Source organism: Ictalurus furcatus, chromosome 20, assembly GCF_023375685.1.
Source record: "Ictalurus furcatus strain D&B chromosome 20, Billie_1.0, whole genome shotgun sequence".
In the NCBI taxonomy this organism is placed as follows: domain Eukaryota; kingdom Metazoa; phylum Chordata; class Actinopteri; order Siluriformes; family Ictaluridae; genus Ictalurus; species Ictalurus furcatus.
The window spans coordinates 16,708,468-16,726,675 of record NC_071274.1 but is presented as its reverse complement, the minus strand read 5'-3'; the positions used below and the strand labels follow the sequence as shown (position 1 = coordinate 16,726,675).

The 18,208-nt window shown below is 40.2% G+C and overlaps 1 protein-coding gene across 1 annotated transcript in view; it reads right to left on the bottom strand.

Moving 5' to 3' along the window:
- LOC128624160 (potassium/sodium hyperpolarization-activated cyclic nucleotide-gated channel 2-like) overlaps nt 1-17,186 on the bottom strand; it is a 69,590-nt gene extending 52,404 nt beyond the window's left edge. The window contains exons 1-2 of the mRNA XM_053651561.1: nt 16,574-17,186; nt 12,121-12,544 (exon numbers count right to left, since the gene is read on the bottom strand). Of these exons, the coding sequence (XP_053507536.1) occupies nt 12,121-12,544; nt 16,574-17,067 (918 nt within the window). The 5' untranslated portion in view covers nt 17,068-17,186. The remainder of the gene's footprint in view (nt 1-12,120; nt 12,545-16,573) is intronic.
- Between the last annotated feature and the right edge of the window lie 1,022 nt (nt 17,187-18,208).

Here is an 18,208-nt window from a genome sequence, read left to right as displayed (position 1 = left end):
AACCGTAGTCGGTGTAGCACGTTTGTGCTAGCACAAGTTATCCAATAAGATAAAGGAAGAGTAAATGAAATCAGATTTTTGCACCCAATAACACAGGCTATAAAGAGTTGTGTTCATCATGCAGATGTGGATTAGTGCCAAAATGTTCTGCCTTCACCTTTTACGTTCTCCAGGAGCTGTGCTACATTTGCGTGTCTTGACTGCTGCTCAGGAAAACACAGAGCGATTAGTGCTGATTAATCTAACATCGCACCATCAAGCATCCATCAGACATAGGACATTTGTTACTACACACAACAGCACTTATCAATCAATGATGCCCTAGATTTACTCACAGCTCCCGGATGTAGTAAAACATGCACAGCCCATACAATCTCATATATATATATATATATATATATATATATATATATATATATATATATATATATATATATATAAAAAAGCTTTGTCTTGTTATATATCTTTCAGCCACTCCAGAAATAAATACACAATCATCCAAACAATTGCTTTGTTTGCAAACTGTTTCTCACGACTACTGAAAGGAATGTAAGCAGGTCAGGAGGGAGCTGATGAATCTACTGCAAAGGTATAATCAAGCTTCAGCAGGTTGCCGCCGCTGAGTCAGAATACAAATAAGTATATACTTCAGCATAAAAATAAATAAATAAATAAAAAAACAACTCCACAGGCCCACTTTTATAAAGGTGAGAACATAATAGCGCATACTCAGGTTTATAAACAACACGATGAATTGCATAATTCCCAGAATGAATCAGAGCCTCACAGAAGCTAAATTTGTAATCAGCGAACTTCATTTGATGCTTTAAAGGAAGATAATTGCACGATATTATTTTAGGCATTGCAAGTGGTAAACTAATACTTCTGATTTGTGCAGAACGTCACTAAGCTGGAGCACAACAAAAAACTGTTTACCATGGTGCAATGGAAGAAGGTGGCATGGTCTGATGAATCACTTTTTCTTTTACGTCATGCGGACAGCCAGGTACATGTGCGTCGCTTACCTGGGGAAGAGATGGCACCAGGGTGCACTATGGGAAGAAGGAGGCAGTGTAATGCTCTGGGCAATGTTCTGCTGGGATCCTGGCATTCATGTGGATGTTACTTTGACACATACCACCTACTTAAACATTGTTGCAGACCAAGTGCACCCATTAATGGCAATGGTATTCTCTAATAGTAATGACCTCTTTCAGCAGGATAATGTGCCCTGCTACACTGCAAAAATTGCTCAGGAGTGGTTTGAGGAACATGACAAAGACTTCAAGGTGTTGAGTTGGCCTCCAAATTCCCCCAATCTCAATCCGATCGAGCATCTGTGGAATGTTCTGGACAAACAAGTCCGATCCATGGAGGCCCCACCTCACAATTTACAGGACTTAAAGGATCTGCTGCTAACGTCTTGGTGCCAGATACCACAGCACATCTTGTCCATGAGTCCATGCCTCGATGTGTCAGAGCTGTTTTGGTGGCACAAGGGGGACCTACACAATATTAGGCAGGTGGTTTTAATGTTATAGCTGATCGGTGTATATTGTAGGTGTACCGCTACAGCTGTACATACTGTACATACTTTGTCTGTACATACTTAGTACATACTGGAAAAATAGTGTCTTGTCTATCATTAATTACCCAATCATAATTATTTGTGTTATTCTGTGAATTTCAAATGCTAGCATTTGGATACCCTCAAAAGTGAAAAGGAAGATCGTTGACATTCTGGGAGCCAAGAGAGCAACAGTGGCCATGCTGTCTTGATGGAAGGGATGGCGTACTCTGCTCTCCCCTGTCAATCACAGTGATGCTAACCAACTGTGGAAGTCTGTGAGCTCATTTATGCAGAAGAGGGCAGATCGTGCCTTCCTCTGAATGTATTACACTACCATGTGATACTGCATGAGCAGCAGGTCGAAAAGAGGTGGTTGGCTGGCTTCAGGGACATGATGGCTTTTGCCTTGCACCTCCGGGGTTGGTGGTTTCATTCCCACCTCAGCCCTGCATGTGTGGATTTTGCATGTTCTCCCCGTGCTTCAGAGGTTTCCTCCGGGTACTCTGGTTTCCTCCTCCAGTCCAAAGACATGTGCTGTAGGCTGATTGGCATCTCTAAGTTATCTATAGTGTGTGAGTGAGTGTGTGATTGTGCGTTGTGATGGATTGAAACCCTGTCCAGGGTGTCTCCTGCCTTGTGCTCCAAGTCTCCTGGGATAGTCTCTGGGCTCCCCATGACCCTGTGTAACATAAGCAGTACAGAAAATGGATGGATGGATGGATGGATAGATTGCCGGCGTCTCGTGTCTCAAAGGAAGCATTTGTTAGACTTCATTCTTCTGGTTGCTATCTGTCGGATGATTGGGGAGAGCTATCTAGTGGGTGGGAATTGGCAGGAACATTATTGATATCTTGACAGCCGTAATCAATCAGAATTGATTGCAAACTTTTTTGATCAGACTTACTGTATGTGTGAGGAAATCGTACTTAGTTAGCAAGGCTTTACACAAGGCTAGCAAGTATGTTACCCAATTTTGGCCAAAACCTTTTTAAGTCACAGTAAGAAACCATATGTTTCTATAAAAATTTATGTCGTCCGTAAACACGACATCCATTCTCAATTCGACATCCATCCATTCGTGTTATCAAAGCAAATTATTTTAATCATGGTTCTAAGTCAAAGGCTTTGAATTGTAAAGCACCCTGGGTGGGATGCACACATATATTCACACCTAACCAGGAACCTCAAATTTAGTCTGGCAACTTCCATACAGACACTAACCCAAGATCTGGACTGAACTAAGAATCCTGGAACTGTGACCCAGCAACATTACCCTAATGCGGCACCATGCCACCCAATTAAATATATCACAATTAACTTAGTAATAATAATAATGCATATTACAGTTAATCATCAGTGAAGTGGCGGTCCTTTGATTGTCCCTTTCCATTCAAAAGGGCAGAAGGGTGTGATAAATATACCAGCAGATGGTTTCTGTCAGTAAGAATACCCGGACAGGTGTAAGTGTACCTGATAAAATGCCAACACCATATTGTATTCCATATAAATTGCATCCTTCATCCATTTTGTAATATTCAAATTTCTGCATTTTCTGCACATCTTCTGTTCTGACTCACTACTGACTCACCAAGCTGAATCACCTCATCAGCGATTTGTATTTATTCTGTTTCCTCTTTGTAACTCCATATGTTATGAACACCTTCATTAAATCCACATGTCCTTGGTGTCACCACCATCCCCCATTTCCACATGGATCCTGCACCGTCTGCTGGCTCGAGTGGCCAATCAGAGGTTCTCAGAGGTCAGAGCTGAGTGTCTGAGCGGAAGGGAGGAGCGGAAGGCTCGGGGTGGCGGGACACAGGATTATACAGTTAAAGTAATTACAGCAGAGCACAGCCCTGCCACTGTGCTCTGAATGATAATCACTAATGCCCCAAAATGAATCCAGCATGTAATTTACCATTTTACTGGAGACCCATGCTAAAACACCTCAATTACTGAAACCTGTTAAGAGTAAATCAACGTAGCAAATAAATGAGTGAGTTTAAAATGTATGCAGTTCTGTAACTGTTATATTCTGGAAGGCTCAACTACTGGGTCATGTCATGTTACAGAACCTTCTTGTTTGCAGGTTGTCCTCACAGCTGTTACTCTCGTTTGATCACTGTCGACACCTGCTTGCTTTAATTAGCCTCAATGTGTCTGGTTTGCATGTATATTAATGTAAATGCAATGCCATTATCAATGCAATGCCACTTCAAATATCTGTATCTCTATTCAAATTTAAACATGGATTAAATTGAAAAGTTGTTTTTGTTTTGCTTTGTAATTGATTTATTTATTTATTTATTTTAAACTTGTGAACCCTACTACTGTGATGCTGCATTATTTTTTAGTTAGTTCCCTGCATGCTATATGGCCAAAAGTTTATAGACACCCATGTGCTTATTGAACATCCCATTCAGATTTAGTCCCCATTTGCTGTTATAATACCCTCCACTCTTCTGGGAAGGTTTTCCACTAGATTTTAGAGCATGGCTATGGGGATTTGTGCTCATTCAAACAAAAGAGCATTAGTGAGATCAGGATCTGATGTTGGGTGAGGAGGCCTGGGGTGTAGTCAGTGTTCAAGTTCATTCCAAAGGCAGTCAGGGCTCTGTGTAGGACACTTGAGTTCTTCCACGCCAACCTTGGCAAATCGTGTCTTCATGGACCTCGATTTGTGCATAGAGGCATTGCCATGCTGGAACATGTTTGGGCCACCTTAATTCCAGTGAAGGGAAATCTTCATGCTACAGCATAGAAAGTCATTCTAGATAACTGTGCAACTTTGTTGCAACAGTTTGTGGAAGAACCCCATATGGGTGTGATGGTCAGGTGTCCACATACTTTTTGGCATTTAGTGTATTTCTGAACATATACACAAACTCATAGCCAAATTTAAACCACCATGACCCTGACTGGGCAGTGTGACGTCGGACCAGAGGTACGTGGCCAAAACATGGCCAAAACACGCTCCTCGTGCGACTGCCGCTAGGGTACTGAAAGGGAACTGTCCTTTGTCCTGTCCTAGAGTTTTGGACAGTATGAGCGCATGGCTAGAAGGCGGGGCAGTCCAAACCACACACGGCTGGTGATCACTAACAGACTAATTATCATCTGTGTAGTTACTAAGGATGAATGAATGATTGAACGCTGTAATTGCATCACGTAACATCGCATGTTCATGTTAAAGACCATGGACTTTCTTGGTCCTGCGAGCTTCATATCTAACTGCTTAGTTGCACCTGAATGAAAGTAAAAACCTCACACTGGTATGACTTTTTTTTCAGCCACTGAGATTCAAGTCCTGATGCACATCTCTAATCTCAACCAGACGTGTGGGGAAAAAAAGTGCATCTCCTATTCATATCTGTATTTGTACTGATTTAGGACACATAAGCTGTTCATTCATAATCTGTTCATTCCGAATAATGTATTTGTATTTGTAATTCATAATGTGTATACACTCATTTCCTAGTTTAGTTGCATTTATTGTCAATGGCTCAGCTATCAAGTAAATCTACCATGTAGGTATACAATTACTAACTGTAGTCCATCTGTATGTATGCTACTGTATATAAAGCCTGTTATCACTGGAAAAACACCACTACTGGTAACCAGATATTGTATCACCAGCATGATATGGTTCTGCTGTTTCTTTTCAACACTGTGTATACTTACTGTCCACTTTATTAACCAAGCTTACATTATTGGTCCACATTGTAGGTATGGAGTTATAGACTGTAGCTCATCATGCATTTTCTACACACAGATTGTATTAATCATCTACCTTCCATCAGCTTCAGTTTCTGACTGTTGCTGGTGGAATATTTTTGGATGGTGGACTGTTTCTCAACCCAGCAGTGACACTGAGCTGTTTAAAGTCCCTGCAACACTGCTCCAAATGATCCACACCCACCATCATGCCATATTTAACATGCTGTATTTAAGACCAGTGATTCTTGCTGCTGTCTCGCAGTTCTCCTTGGTTCCTAGCCTTGCACTCTCAGAAAAAGAAAAAAAATGGTACTAAACTGTACCTTTCCTTCACACCTTTAATTGGTTCACCTGGAAATGTATATAACGTGTACCTTTTAAAAAAGATTTCAGATTATTACATTATTTGGTCTGTTATGGCCTTTTAGAGTAAAGGTACATTATATGCATATTGATAAAAGATACAAAAGGTACATGCTTTTCCAGTTTGAACAACAGTTATAGATTTGCCTCTGTTAAAACTGAATATGACCTCTGCTACGAATAATATTACTTCAACAGCTGAAATACACCCACGTCTGGGTTCCATACATTACCCTGATTGGGAATAAAAGCTATTCCGATTGTTGCTATACAACACTTCTCAACTAGGTTACTGTAGTTCTAAACAGCATCAAAATATCAATAAGATATTTAGGATTTACAGCCATATTTGCCTACAGGTTTTATTTTAGCTAAAATTCTTGGATTACACTTGAATGGTGATCATCAACACTGGGTTGTTCTGACTGCTGGCTCTGAAACATGATTGATGATCATTAGCTGCTTGCCAGCACCATTTCTGAAACAAAATGCTTTGTTCAGCTCAGCATAATATCTGCTTTAACAATGAAAGAGGTTTTATATAGCCAGAGGCATCACAGTTGAGTAATAAATGCATTTTTTATGTTGCAAGATATATATTTACTTTCATATTTATATATCTGACATAAAAATGGACCACCCATTATGTCTTTTTTACAGCAGAGATTTACTATAATGCCCCCATATTACAAATATATCATAAATAACAGTAGAATTGTGGAGCATTCTGTGACGTTTGAACCATTTCCAACATATTACTGGATGTTCCTAAAACAGATATTGGGAACAATTGACTGTTTTTGCCTTACTAAACACGTTTAAATTGAGGATGCTAATAAGAACATTTTGGTCCATTCTTAACCTTGGGGTTGCAGAGACATGACTGTTTTTGCAGAAATTTTTTTATCAACCGTTATTTATAATCTAGATCTATGCACATAATCTTGATTTGAAGTATTTTTGTGCAGCACAGTTGTGGTCTCTAGATAGAAGCACTACAAAATACAGTTTTTACGCTATATTTTGCAGTTTAAGCCCATAACCTCTCAGCATATGGGCAATATTTCAGTCCCTAGCCTACTGCAGCGGTGAGCGCTCTGGCATTGGTTTTAATCCAAACTTTGTGAAAGTTCTATCTGCCACTGAGCATAGAAGTAAAATCCTATTCAATTCAAAAACTTTACAGTAAAAAGCTGTAAAGCATGTTTATAATATTTACAGAGATTTACACGTTATATTAAACTAAACTAGCAAATGTTGCATTGGGCATTCATTAAAATAATGATAATAAATCAGTGTTCTGTAAATTATAGTCTTTTTTTATGCAAACTATATATAATTGGCAGTAGTACTCATGACTGGCATACTGCCTTTACTGCAAGAAAAAGAATAAGGCATTATCAGTTAAAAGATTAAAGTTTATCACTTAACTGGCAGATAATAATCTCCAAATATCAAAAGGGAAAAGCTGCTGTTTAGAACGTTTTGGTACGTTAGAATATATATATATATATATATATATATATATATATATATATATATATATATATATATATATATATATATATATATTTAATTAAAGAAAGCATATAGCTCTTTCTATGAATGTCGTATTTATAATGAACTATGAAGACATTCGTAACATGTTATAATATATTCATTAAGCATTATACACGTTGTTGTAAGAATGATGAAAATACATGACACTTCTTTTCTACACATCTTTACAGCTTCTGCAATAAGTTCAGAATGTTTTCAATAATAATAGTAATAATAATAGTTAATTGAATAATTAAATAATAATAGTTAACGAAGGAAGCAAACTGGGGAGAAATTGGTATTAGTTATAATCATGTGTTATAAACACTACTTATAATGCGTTCCATTAAGAGTTTATTAATGCACTGTAAACATTGCTATAAAGCGTAATGCCTTTTCAGAAATAATTACAACAATATTGTACAATGTTATGAATCTATTCAAAGGTCATTATATATATGGCCATCATAGAAAGTGTTACTAAAAATGTTTTACAGAATATCCGATATCTATGGAAGTCATTTTAAAAAAGCCCATTTGTATTTGTATTCCTTTTGTAGTGAGCGAGGGAAAATGTCCAAGCTCTGTGCTCTCACATGCTCTGATGGTTCATTGCAGGCAAATGACCAGTTACTGGATAATTATCATTGGTGCTCTCTCATTATTGCATTAACGGAGGCTGCTTGATCCGCCCCTGGTGCTTTGATTGATCCAAACATGTTGACTTGTGTGTTGTGCTGCCTAGGAGTAGCACTCAAGTGTATCTAGGGATTAGAATAACACTGGGGAGACATAAACAGCAATGACAGCAGCCATGTAGGGTCTCGGTTGCCAGAATACAATGGGAAAAAACAAGAGTCTGACTGTGGCACTACACAAATGACACACTGTACTGGGCAATCAGCCTAGTTTCACATTCAGACCAAACGGCCAGTGGAACAAATTTCAAGTGCAAGTGAGGACAATGTCCCATCACGCAAGAGTCCTGTGATCATTTGAACATCTCTGAAAGCATTGTGAAAATTCTTATTAATGTTCAATTACATAGGAATGAGTCTAGGCACCAAATTTGAGCTCAGTTGATCTCTTCATGCTCTCTCTTACTGCCTGAATTTTGTCCTTAGAATAAACTTCTTCATCTCCTTTTTACCCTTTCTGTATAACGTAACGTCGCCTTCACCTCATCTGCTAAGTAATATGAATAGGCTCATGCCTTTGCAATCAATAAATCATCAATAACTTGTCTGTCATCTTATTTCTGTCACATGATTTAGCCTGATTGCAGTCCTTTAATTACCTCTAATTATTGTAACCATGAAAAAAGTTTCAGTGGGCAATTTCAGTTTTTATTACCACGTATTTATATGTAGATGTCTTAAACAACATAGAACATTTGGTATCAGATTTTATCATTTTTAAGGCGAGCAAAAATATTAGAACACACACCTGACAGGCGTTTCTTGTTTCCCAGGTGTGCCCTGTTAGATTGACTGTTTAAACAATAAATAGCTCTGAACATATACTCTTCGTTTGAGCCTTCAGTTTCACCTATGAAGACTGCATTAAAAAGGATAAGCCAACATGAATATCAGAGAGCTCTCTATGGGACAAAAGCAAGCCATTTTGAAGCTGAGAAAAGAGGGGAAATCCATCAGAGGCATTGTAAAGATATCACAATCCACCGTTCAGACTTCAAGAGCAGAAATATATAGAGGCCATACCACAAGATGCCAACCACTCGTGAGCAGTAAGAATTGGAAAGCCAAATTGGAATTTGTTAAGAAATACAGAAATGAGCCACAAAAGTTCTGGAACCGAGATTAATCTCTACCAAAGTGATGGAAAGGGCAAAGTGTGGAGAAAGAAAGGGTGGTCAAGCATGGTGGAGGCAGTGTCAAAGCTTGGGCTTGCATGGCTGCTGGAACAGGCTCATTAATCTTTATTGATGATGGAATTTATGGTGGTAGCAGCAGAAGGAATTCAGAAGTTTACAGGAACGTTTTGTTTGCCAATTTACAGAGAAGTGCATCCAAATTGATCGGGAGGAACATTATCATGCAGCAAGACAATGATCCAAAACACACTGCCAACTTAATAAAGGACTTTATCAGGGAGAAAAAGTGGAAGGTTTTAGACTGGCCAAGTCAATCACCAGACCTTAACCCTTGAGCATGTATTTCACCTCCTGAAGACGAGATTGATGGGAGAACCGACCCCTCCCACACACACCCCCTCCCCCCCACACCCCACCCACCAAAAAAAAAAAAGGCAACTGAAAGAGGCTGCAGAAAAATAAACCCAATTGAACACATGGACTTTTTGCTGTCAGTAAGAAGTGGCCTTAAATAAGAGATATTGAGATATTGTGCATATTGTGATATCTTTTTTTAAATTAATTTAATTACAAACTCACTGGAAGCAGTTGATGTGTTGGTAAAATTTTGTACTTAATCCTTATGGAAACACTTAGAAGTTGCTGGATGCTTATGGGTTTTTCTGTTTGTTTGTTTTTTTGTGGAAATGTCCAGGATGTACAATATCACAATTACCATGTTAGAAAGGGAGTCCATAAAACTCAGCATGAATTGATAACCTTGTTTGCTCTTATTGTACATTATACCTTTTCTAGGTATTTGTAGGGCAAAATGAATGAGAGTTGTTTATAAAAATCCTCTGGAGGATCATCAAAATGGCATCTTCTGTATGCATCAAAAGGGTGCGTGGGGGTTGTGATATAAACTACACTCTTATGGTGCTCACGTTCTACAACACAAAGAAATATTAACACCTAATGATTCTACATTTACTAATGATGATCCTTCATTTAATTAATCTGGATACAAATGCATTCATAAATCAATCACAGGAGCAGTTATACAAGAAATCCGGGATTCATGAAAATTCAGTTAGTTTGGAAGAAATGTTTGTGTCCTGAGTTTGTGTAAATAAACGTATAAGGAGACTCATTAATGTAAAGGTACTGTACATTCACACACACAGTGATTTTATCACTGTAAGTCGCCAGTCGCTGTACTATGAAGTCCCTAGTAGGTGTTCCTACTATTGGTTGCCAGAGTAACATTTATCAGTGGATGGCGCAACTAGAATTCCACTTTTGACAAAAAAAAAATTTCTTGCTGCTAAAATTAAACATTATGGAGGGAGAGTGTTTGTACAGTGCTGTGAAAAAAAGTATTTGCCCCATCCTGATTTCTTCTGTTTTTGTGTATATCTCATACTAAATACTTTTAGATATTCAAACAAAATACAACGTAAAAACAAAGGCAACCTGAGTAAACACACAACACTTTTTTTTTTAAATTGAAGCAAAAAAAGTTATCCAACACCCATCACCTATGTGAAAAACTAATTGCCCCCTTAAACTTAAAATCTGGTTGTGCCACCTTCAGCAGCAATAAGTGCAACCAAATGTTTCCGATAACTGGAGATCAGTCTTTCACTTACTTCTAGGACTTGGACTTACTCCTATGCTTTGGATCATTGTCTTGCTGCGCTTGAGTTTCAACTTACGGACTGAAGACCGGACATTCTCCTTTAGGATTTTCTGGTAGAGAGCAGAATTCATGTTTCCCTCAATTATTGCAAGTTGCCCAGGCCCTGAAGCAGCAAAGCATCCCCACACCATCATACTGCCACCACCATGCTTGACCGTAGGTTTGGTGTTCTTTTTGTGGAATTCTGTGTTTGCTTTATGCCAGATGTAACGGGACTCCTGTCTTCCAAACAGTTCCACTTTCAACTCTTCAATCCACAGATCATTCTCCAAAAAGGTCTGAGGATCATCAAGGTGTGTTGTGGAAAAATTCAGATGAGCCATAATGTTCTTCTGGGTTATCAGTGGTTTTCGCCTCGCCACTCTTCCATGGATGCCATTTTTGCCCAGTGTCTTTCTGATAGTGGAGTCATGAACAGTGACCTTTATTGATGCAAGAGAGGCCTGCAGTTCCTTTGATGTTGTCCTTGGCTCTTTTGTGACTTGCTGGATGAGTCGTTGCTCTCACTGTGGTCCTTTGGAGTCCCAGAGCCTTTGAAATAGCTTTGTAACCCTTCCCAGACTCATGTATTTCTCAACTTTGTTGTTGTGCTGGACACGCCCACACCTAGTCGCCAACGGTCGCTGTTAATCATGTTGCCAGAAGTTGCCAGCTGAATGAATGGTCTCCGGTCGCTTTACATAAATTTAGACAAATAAGACTAGCCATTCAATGAGGGCAAAAGAATTGGCACAATTTAAAAGGACTTAGAGTTAGTCTATGCCTGTGGTAGTGATGCACTGCAGTGGCTGAGCTGCATTACTGGAAGATTTTAGTGCATGCCTCATTTAGATGGCACTCTTTCACCATATATCATTACATCATATACATAATTTTGCCACCATTAGCTCTGTGAGTTTTGGTTTTTAGGTAGTTTTATATTTAGAGTCACTAAATATAAATTAGCTGTGTTGTGAACTATAATTTTGTAATGCACAAGTGACTGGCATTTGTCAATATACACACATGAGTGCGAAAAGTTGCATTATTGAAACTTTTATAAATCTGCCAGGAGTTTTTCGCTTGGTTTGGCTTACTGAAAATCCACACATAACTTTGCTAAAGGTTTATGCATGATGCCCGGTGTCTTTCTGCGGCCAGTTTCTAAACTTGGTGTACTACATCCATTTGCTAATGCAGTTCAAAACATTTCTCCTGGGTGCTGACAATCATCGTTTTCGCTGTTAAACTGAGACATGTTAAAGTACCCCCTATCCCTTCTCTCAGCTTTAAACCAAATCAGACGTTAGCCTAACCTGCCTTCATGACACTGGATTCTTTAAGTTGGAATCTTTTACCACTAGATTGAATGTGAGCCTCTGAAAAAAAATCCCATGTGTTTCTAATCTGTCTTATATCCAGAAAGCAGCCTACCTCCTCCCATTGGTGTATGTAGCGGATGAGCCGGGAGAGTCTCAGCAGCCTCAGCAAACTGAGGATCTTCGTGAAGCGCACGATGCGCAGGGCCCGCGCTGTCTTGTACATCTCCGAGTCTATTCCCTTCTCCACAATGAGAAAGATGTAATCCACGGGGATGGACGAGACAAAGTCCACCACAAACCATGTCTTCAGGTACTTTTTCTTTATGGTCTTGGGATCCAGGATGATGTCGGAGTTGTCTTCGATGATGATGCCCGTGCGGAAGTTGAGCACCAAGTCCATTAGGAAGAACGTGTCGGAGACAACGTTGAAGATGATCCAAGGCGTGGTGGTCTCCTCCTTGAAGAACGTGATGCCTACTGGAATGATGATCAGGTTGCCCACCATGAAGAGAAGCATTGTAAAGTCCCAGTAGAACCTGGAGAGAAGGGAGAGCAGGACACAAAACAAGACAAATGATCAGTGCTAGTACGACAAATGCAAAAGTGATGTTTTTTTCTAGCCTCCATTATGATCAAACACACAATGGTGTAATATTTATATGCTCATGAAATCTTCAGTTAACTCAACATGAAATCTCCAGGAACAATGTTTTGGACATGGAGTAAATACTTGCTACAAAAGCATTTGATTTTTAAACTTGACTTAAAGGAAGGGTAGGTGGTCATATAATTAACAGATCTATTGTTTCTCACAGTCACACAGGATTATAAATAGAATAAATAATGTAGCATTTGCACAGTTCTAACAGGATGACAGAGAATGTCATAGTGTCTTCTTTGAGCTAAAGAGCTTTCACCATACAGTACACATATTTTTGCTCTGTGTATATCAGCAAAAATCTGTTTAGAGAGTTAGATTTTTCACACTTTTCTTTTCTGAATTGATCTTTGTGCCTTCTTGAACCTGAAACTAAGACATATTGTTGTCAATAATAATCATGAAATAAAAATAACTCATTTCGTAACATTCAGTTTTTGTTAAATTTAGATAAACTCTCCAGGTGGTCAGCGATGGCATTTGTATAGTGTTATAATTAATTATTGAGCAATGATTAATTACTAGTGTTATAATTGTACTGGCAGCAAAACAGTACCCTACACACTCCCATTTTGGTTTAATTAACTCAAATATTCAGGTCATAAAACTCTACACATAGACTTACATTCATCCATTTATTCAAATAAATGAACATAATATAGTAAGGTTTGTGGACACCTGACCATCACACCCATATGTGGTTCTTCCCCAAACTTTGTACAGGATGACTTTGTACACTGTAGCATTATAATTTCTCTTTAGTGGAAATAAGAAGCCCAAACCTGTCCCAGGATGACAATGCCCCTGTGTACAAAGCGAGCTCCATGAAGACGTCTTTTGCCAAGGTTGGCATGGAAGAACTTGAGTGACCTGCATAGAGCTCTGACCTCAACCTCACTGAACACCTTTGGGATGACATCAGTGCCTGATCTCACTAAAGCTCTTGTAGCTGAATGGACACCAATCCCCACAGCCACACTCCAAAATCAAGCAGAAAGCCTTCTCAGAAGTGTGGAGGTTATTATAACAGCAAAGAGGGACTAAATCTGGAATGGGATGTTCAAAACGAACATACGAGTGTGATGGTTAGGTGTCCACAAACTTTTGGCTATATAGTATAGTGTACACTGACTCTATCCAAAAATATGAAATATTAATTAAATCAAATTAAATTGCTATCACATACAGTGTCGTGCAAAAGTCTTAGGCATCCTATTTTTTAGTACTAACTTTGTTATAGATTTTTATTTTATGACTTTCACAATATCGAGTCAGTACAAAAACATTTCAGATTTAGTTATCATTAGTTTTCCAGCACAAAATTACAGAAAAATGTTTGTATGTCAGTAACGAAAGCAGCGTATTAAATGGTAAGAGACACTTTTCAGACAAAAAACATAATGAAGGCTGCTGGTTTTTGCTGCAAAAATAACTAACAAGTGCGACAGTCAAAGTCTCCAGAACAACCGTGGCTGCTTCTGCAAAATGCTCAATAAAACCTACATCTCGTTACCTTATAAAACTGCACAAAACGTACTCGAGACTACTTTTTTTTTAAATTCCCCTTCAGTACCTTGAAATGTGCGGTGTTAATTGATGTGTTGACATCATTTCTACTCAAACAAGAAGTCAGGGCAGGACATATTGCGTGGCTCCACACCTTTTTAAATAGCCAATAACTTTTAAGCAAGGTGATTTTTAGAATGTTTTCAGATTCTAGAGAGCATTTGATTGGACAGAAAATCTGATAAGAAGCTGAAATGCAGAATGATATCATCAAATTTGTTGCTCCGTATTGGTGGTAGAGAGAGACTGTACATTTTCAATGGACATATCTTCTAAATGCGAATTTTGTCATTGTTTTGGAGCACACCAGCTTATAGACAACCTTAAGGCTAACATTTTCACACTAAAAGCCACAAAACTTCCATTTTGATTTCATTGGGACTTTAAAGCAAAAGATTGTCACACAAAATATTGACATTTATTACTGCTTACTGGTCTTCACAGTATTTTTTTAAATGTAGAAACATTGTATTTCATTATTTTCTTTGATCTTAGACATGTTTGCTCATCAGCATTTCTTTACATGTGCCTAAGACTTTTGCACAGTACTGTACATCATTTGTGCTACACTCAACAACATGGTGCATTATATTTCTTTGAAAGAAAAAGAATCAATACATTTCACTACATAGAAAAAAATTCACTATATATTATAGGTTTATTTACGGAATAGGAAATTAAATTGAGCTGGTTAAACTGGATATCTGGTGTAAGCCTAATATTTAAATTGTAAGCAGACTAAACTATCGAACCTGCTTTTCTTCCTGGTTTTGTTTTGACTACGCATGAATAACCTGAAATGACCCTGGCAGCAGGGTAACACAACAGTGTTTATGTGGCGTTGAGTGAGCACGTGCACCGGAGTGTCTGCGGATTGGCGGAAGTGACGAGTTTCCGTGCGGCGCGTGGAGCGAGCTCAAGGTCACCGCTCCCACTCCCGAGGCGCACTGCTGACTCATAACTCCAGGCTGATGTAATCCGTGACCACATTGGCTTCTTGAGGCTTATTTCTTTTTCTTAACGTGTGATGACCTAATGCCTGGGAGAAAATAAAAAAGAGACGTTCGAGCGTCTCACCTTCTTACTTTTTAATTTTTTGATTTTTAAGATGGTACCGCAGAGGAAACGTCACGAAAAGGCGCACGCGGTAAAAGACGAATGCACAAACCTGTGCGTCATAATTGCACGTGACGGTGAAAAGTCTCGGGTGGAGTAAAATCGCGGCTCTCTAAAACACAAATGCATGCACACGCGCGCGCGCGCACACACACACACACCTGTGCATTATGCGCCAATGGTCGTTCGTGGGGATACTTGAGCCAACAACACTCAAAGAATCTCTCTTTTTTTTCAATAATATACAAGGGATTCGCATGGTGGTTTCATTGCAGAATTTCATAATCAGTCCCCTGATTTAAAGATTTCAAGGCTGTGATATTGATAACACTAGGAAGATGGTGTATGTCTGATCGATATAATACACACAGACTGGGTTGGTCTGCTGTCACTCAAGAAAAGAAAAAAATGCCTTGCTGCTTCACTTCTAACCTCAAATCACACCTCTTTTACTCCTGTCCAATTCATGCATAGTTAATGAACTAGCTCATGCTGATTTACATGACTGTAGTGTAGGTGTACCGGTAGAGTATAAGGAACTATAAAGCAACTATGAAGCCTGTACAATAATATCATCATATCCCCAATCATTATTGGAACATCATTTCGTTGTGCCATCTGAAAGTGTGTGCCATCCCCCCCAACCCCCCCCGGCACCCCCGCCCCAAAAACGCCACTATCACCAAGCACTCCATGTCTAAAAACCTGCCACTGAGAAAATCTGAAGATAACACCCAGCCCGATCTGGCAACCCTAGTGTGGATCCTTCATGCACCAGAGAGTGTTAAGCTTAAACTGCAACACCGAGGGTTAAGTATGCAGTGTCAAAGCTAGGGAATGGAATCAACTTAAATAGCCAATGAAACACAAGAACTGTTAGGCCTGAGAAAAGAAAGGTCAGTTCTTGAGATATATGGAGAATAATTAAAACGCATCATGAGCAATAGAGATACGTAGGCCACTATAGACAGTTTAAATGTGTCATGTCTGCCTGTTTTGGAGCTGTCCGCTGCTTGTGGTGCTGAAAACTAGCAGCTGACTTTACTATAAAACAGCAGCTTCAGCACACAGGAACACGTCTCTTAAACCCGATTTCATTCAACTTCCACTTTTGTTTTGTGGCTAGAAATGCTTTGATCATTGAATTCCCTGGTTGATAATGGTACACCAGGGAGTGATTGCATACCAACACACTCTAACACATAACTTTTTTTTCATAACTTACCTGAAGTCGCTGTAAGGGTGAATGATCCACTTTCCAGCTGACTTGACGCGCTCCTGCTCTCTCTCCACCCCTTTCTGGCTGCCGTACATTCGTAGAGAGAATTTGTTAACCCCCGGCTGCAGCATGCTGCTGAACTGCCTCTGCATGAAGCTCGCTTGGCTCCCGCGCGTCTCAGCATCCTCGGATGCGATCTGTGCTCCGTCCTCGGATTTGAGGAACGTCACGGAGTTCCTGGGCTGCTGGCTCTGCATGGAAGCGGAGGTTTTCCGACTCGGTGCATTGGAAAACGACACCCTGGAGTCCTTTTTGTCCGGGACGGCGGCGGGACTGGAGGAGTCTCCAGGGCCCGCGGGAGCAGCGGGCGTGTCCGTGCCTGAAGTTGAGGAGCTCGTGGCGCGTTTATTCGCATCCTGCTTGTCCTGCTTGGACATAATGGAGCGCAAACTGCCCGTGCCTGAGCCTCTCCTGCACTCGCCGTTTTTGTTGCACTTCATTGCGGAAATCGGAGCTGCGCCGTGGCCACCTCCTTCTCCCGGAACATTACAGGCGTCTACCGTGAGCGCTAGAGGAGACGATTTCCCAGGATCGGGGTCGTCGCGTGCCGCCGCATCACTCAGACGCGCAGGCGCGAACGTCCTAGCTGCTGCGGCTGCGTCCGTGGGAGCGACTACTTCCACTTGCTCGAGCTCTGAAGTGTCCTGGACCGCCTGGATCTCGTCGTTGGGGGAGCTCTTAAGCGCGGCTCCTCCTCCCGACGCAAAGTTTTGCATCTTAGTGTTGCCTCCTGCTCCTCCTCCTCCACCTCCGGTGGCACCAGCTCGCCTAAGTCGAGGGTGATGAAAGTTGGGCCCTTCTTCACTGTCCTCCGCCTTGTCCATAATGTCGTGCTTGGTCGGACCGCACTGGTTGGACAGTCTGGTGTCGCAGCGGCTTGCGCAGTGAGACGAAGGTGCGCCACAACCGCTCACGAGCGCAGGTTTTTGCGCGACAGCTCCAGACCCAGGGGAAAGCTCATTCCGGTCCATGGCGTTCGTGGGATCAAATTTGGCCTCCGGTAATCTTGAGGGGAAACCATTTACGAGAGAGAGAAAGAGAGACAGAGAGATAGAGAGCGTGAGAGATATAGAAAGTGTGTGTGTGTGAGAGAGAGAGAGAGAGAGAGAGAGAGAGAGAGAGAGAGAGAATGATTTTTTTTTTGCTATATGCTTTCTTGCTCTATGCATAATCTCATTCATTCATTCATTCATTCAGGCTTAATGCTCTTCAGGGTTGGTGCTGCTCAGTGGAAAACTCAAACTTTTTATGCAGCACCATATAGTGTAAGTACTTTAAACGAATAAAGCAACATTTCAGTTAATATGAAAATCACACAATTTCCCAATATATCAGATCACCAGTCTGGTGTCTAAAGTTTGCTTCTCTTTTTTTTGCACTGGAAATACAACCCTGCTGAGAAACCCAGCTTGGCTTGACCATCTACCAGAACCAAAACAGCTGGTCAGACTGGTAGATCATCTTTATCAGCTGGTAAGCTGTTTTTCCAGCTTCCATCAATCAGAGCTTTTCAAATTGCTGTACTGTTGTCTTATTTTCTTAAAAATAACTCGTCTACAACGGGGCATTCAGAAACTCATT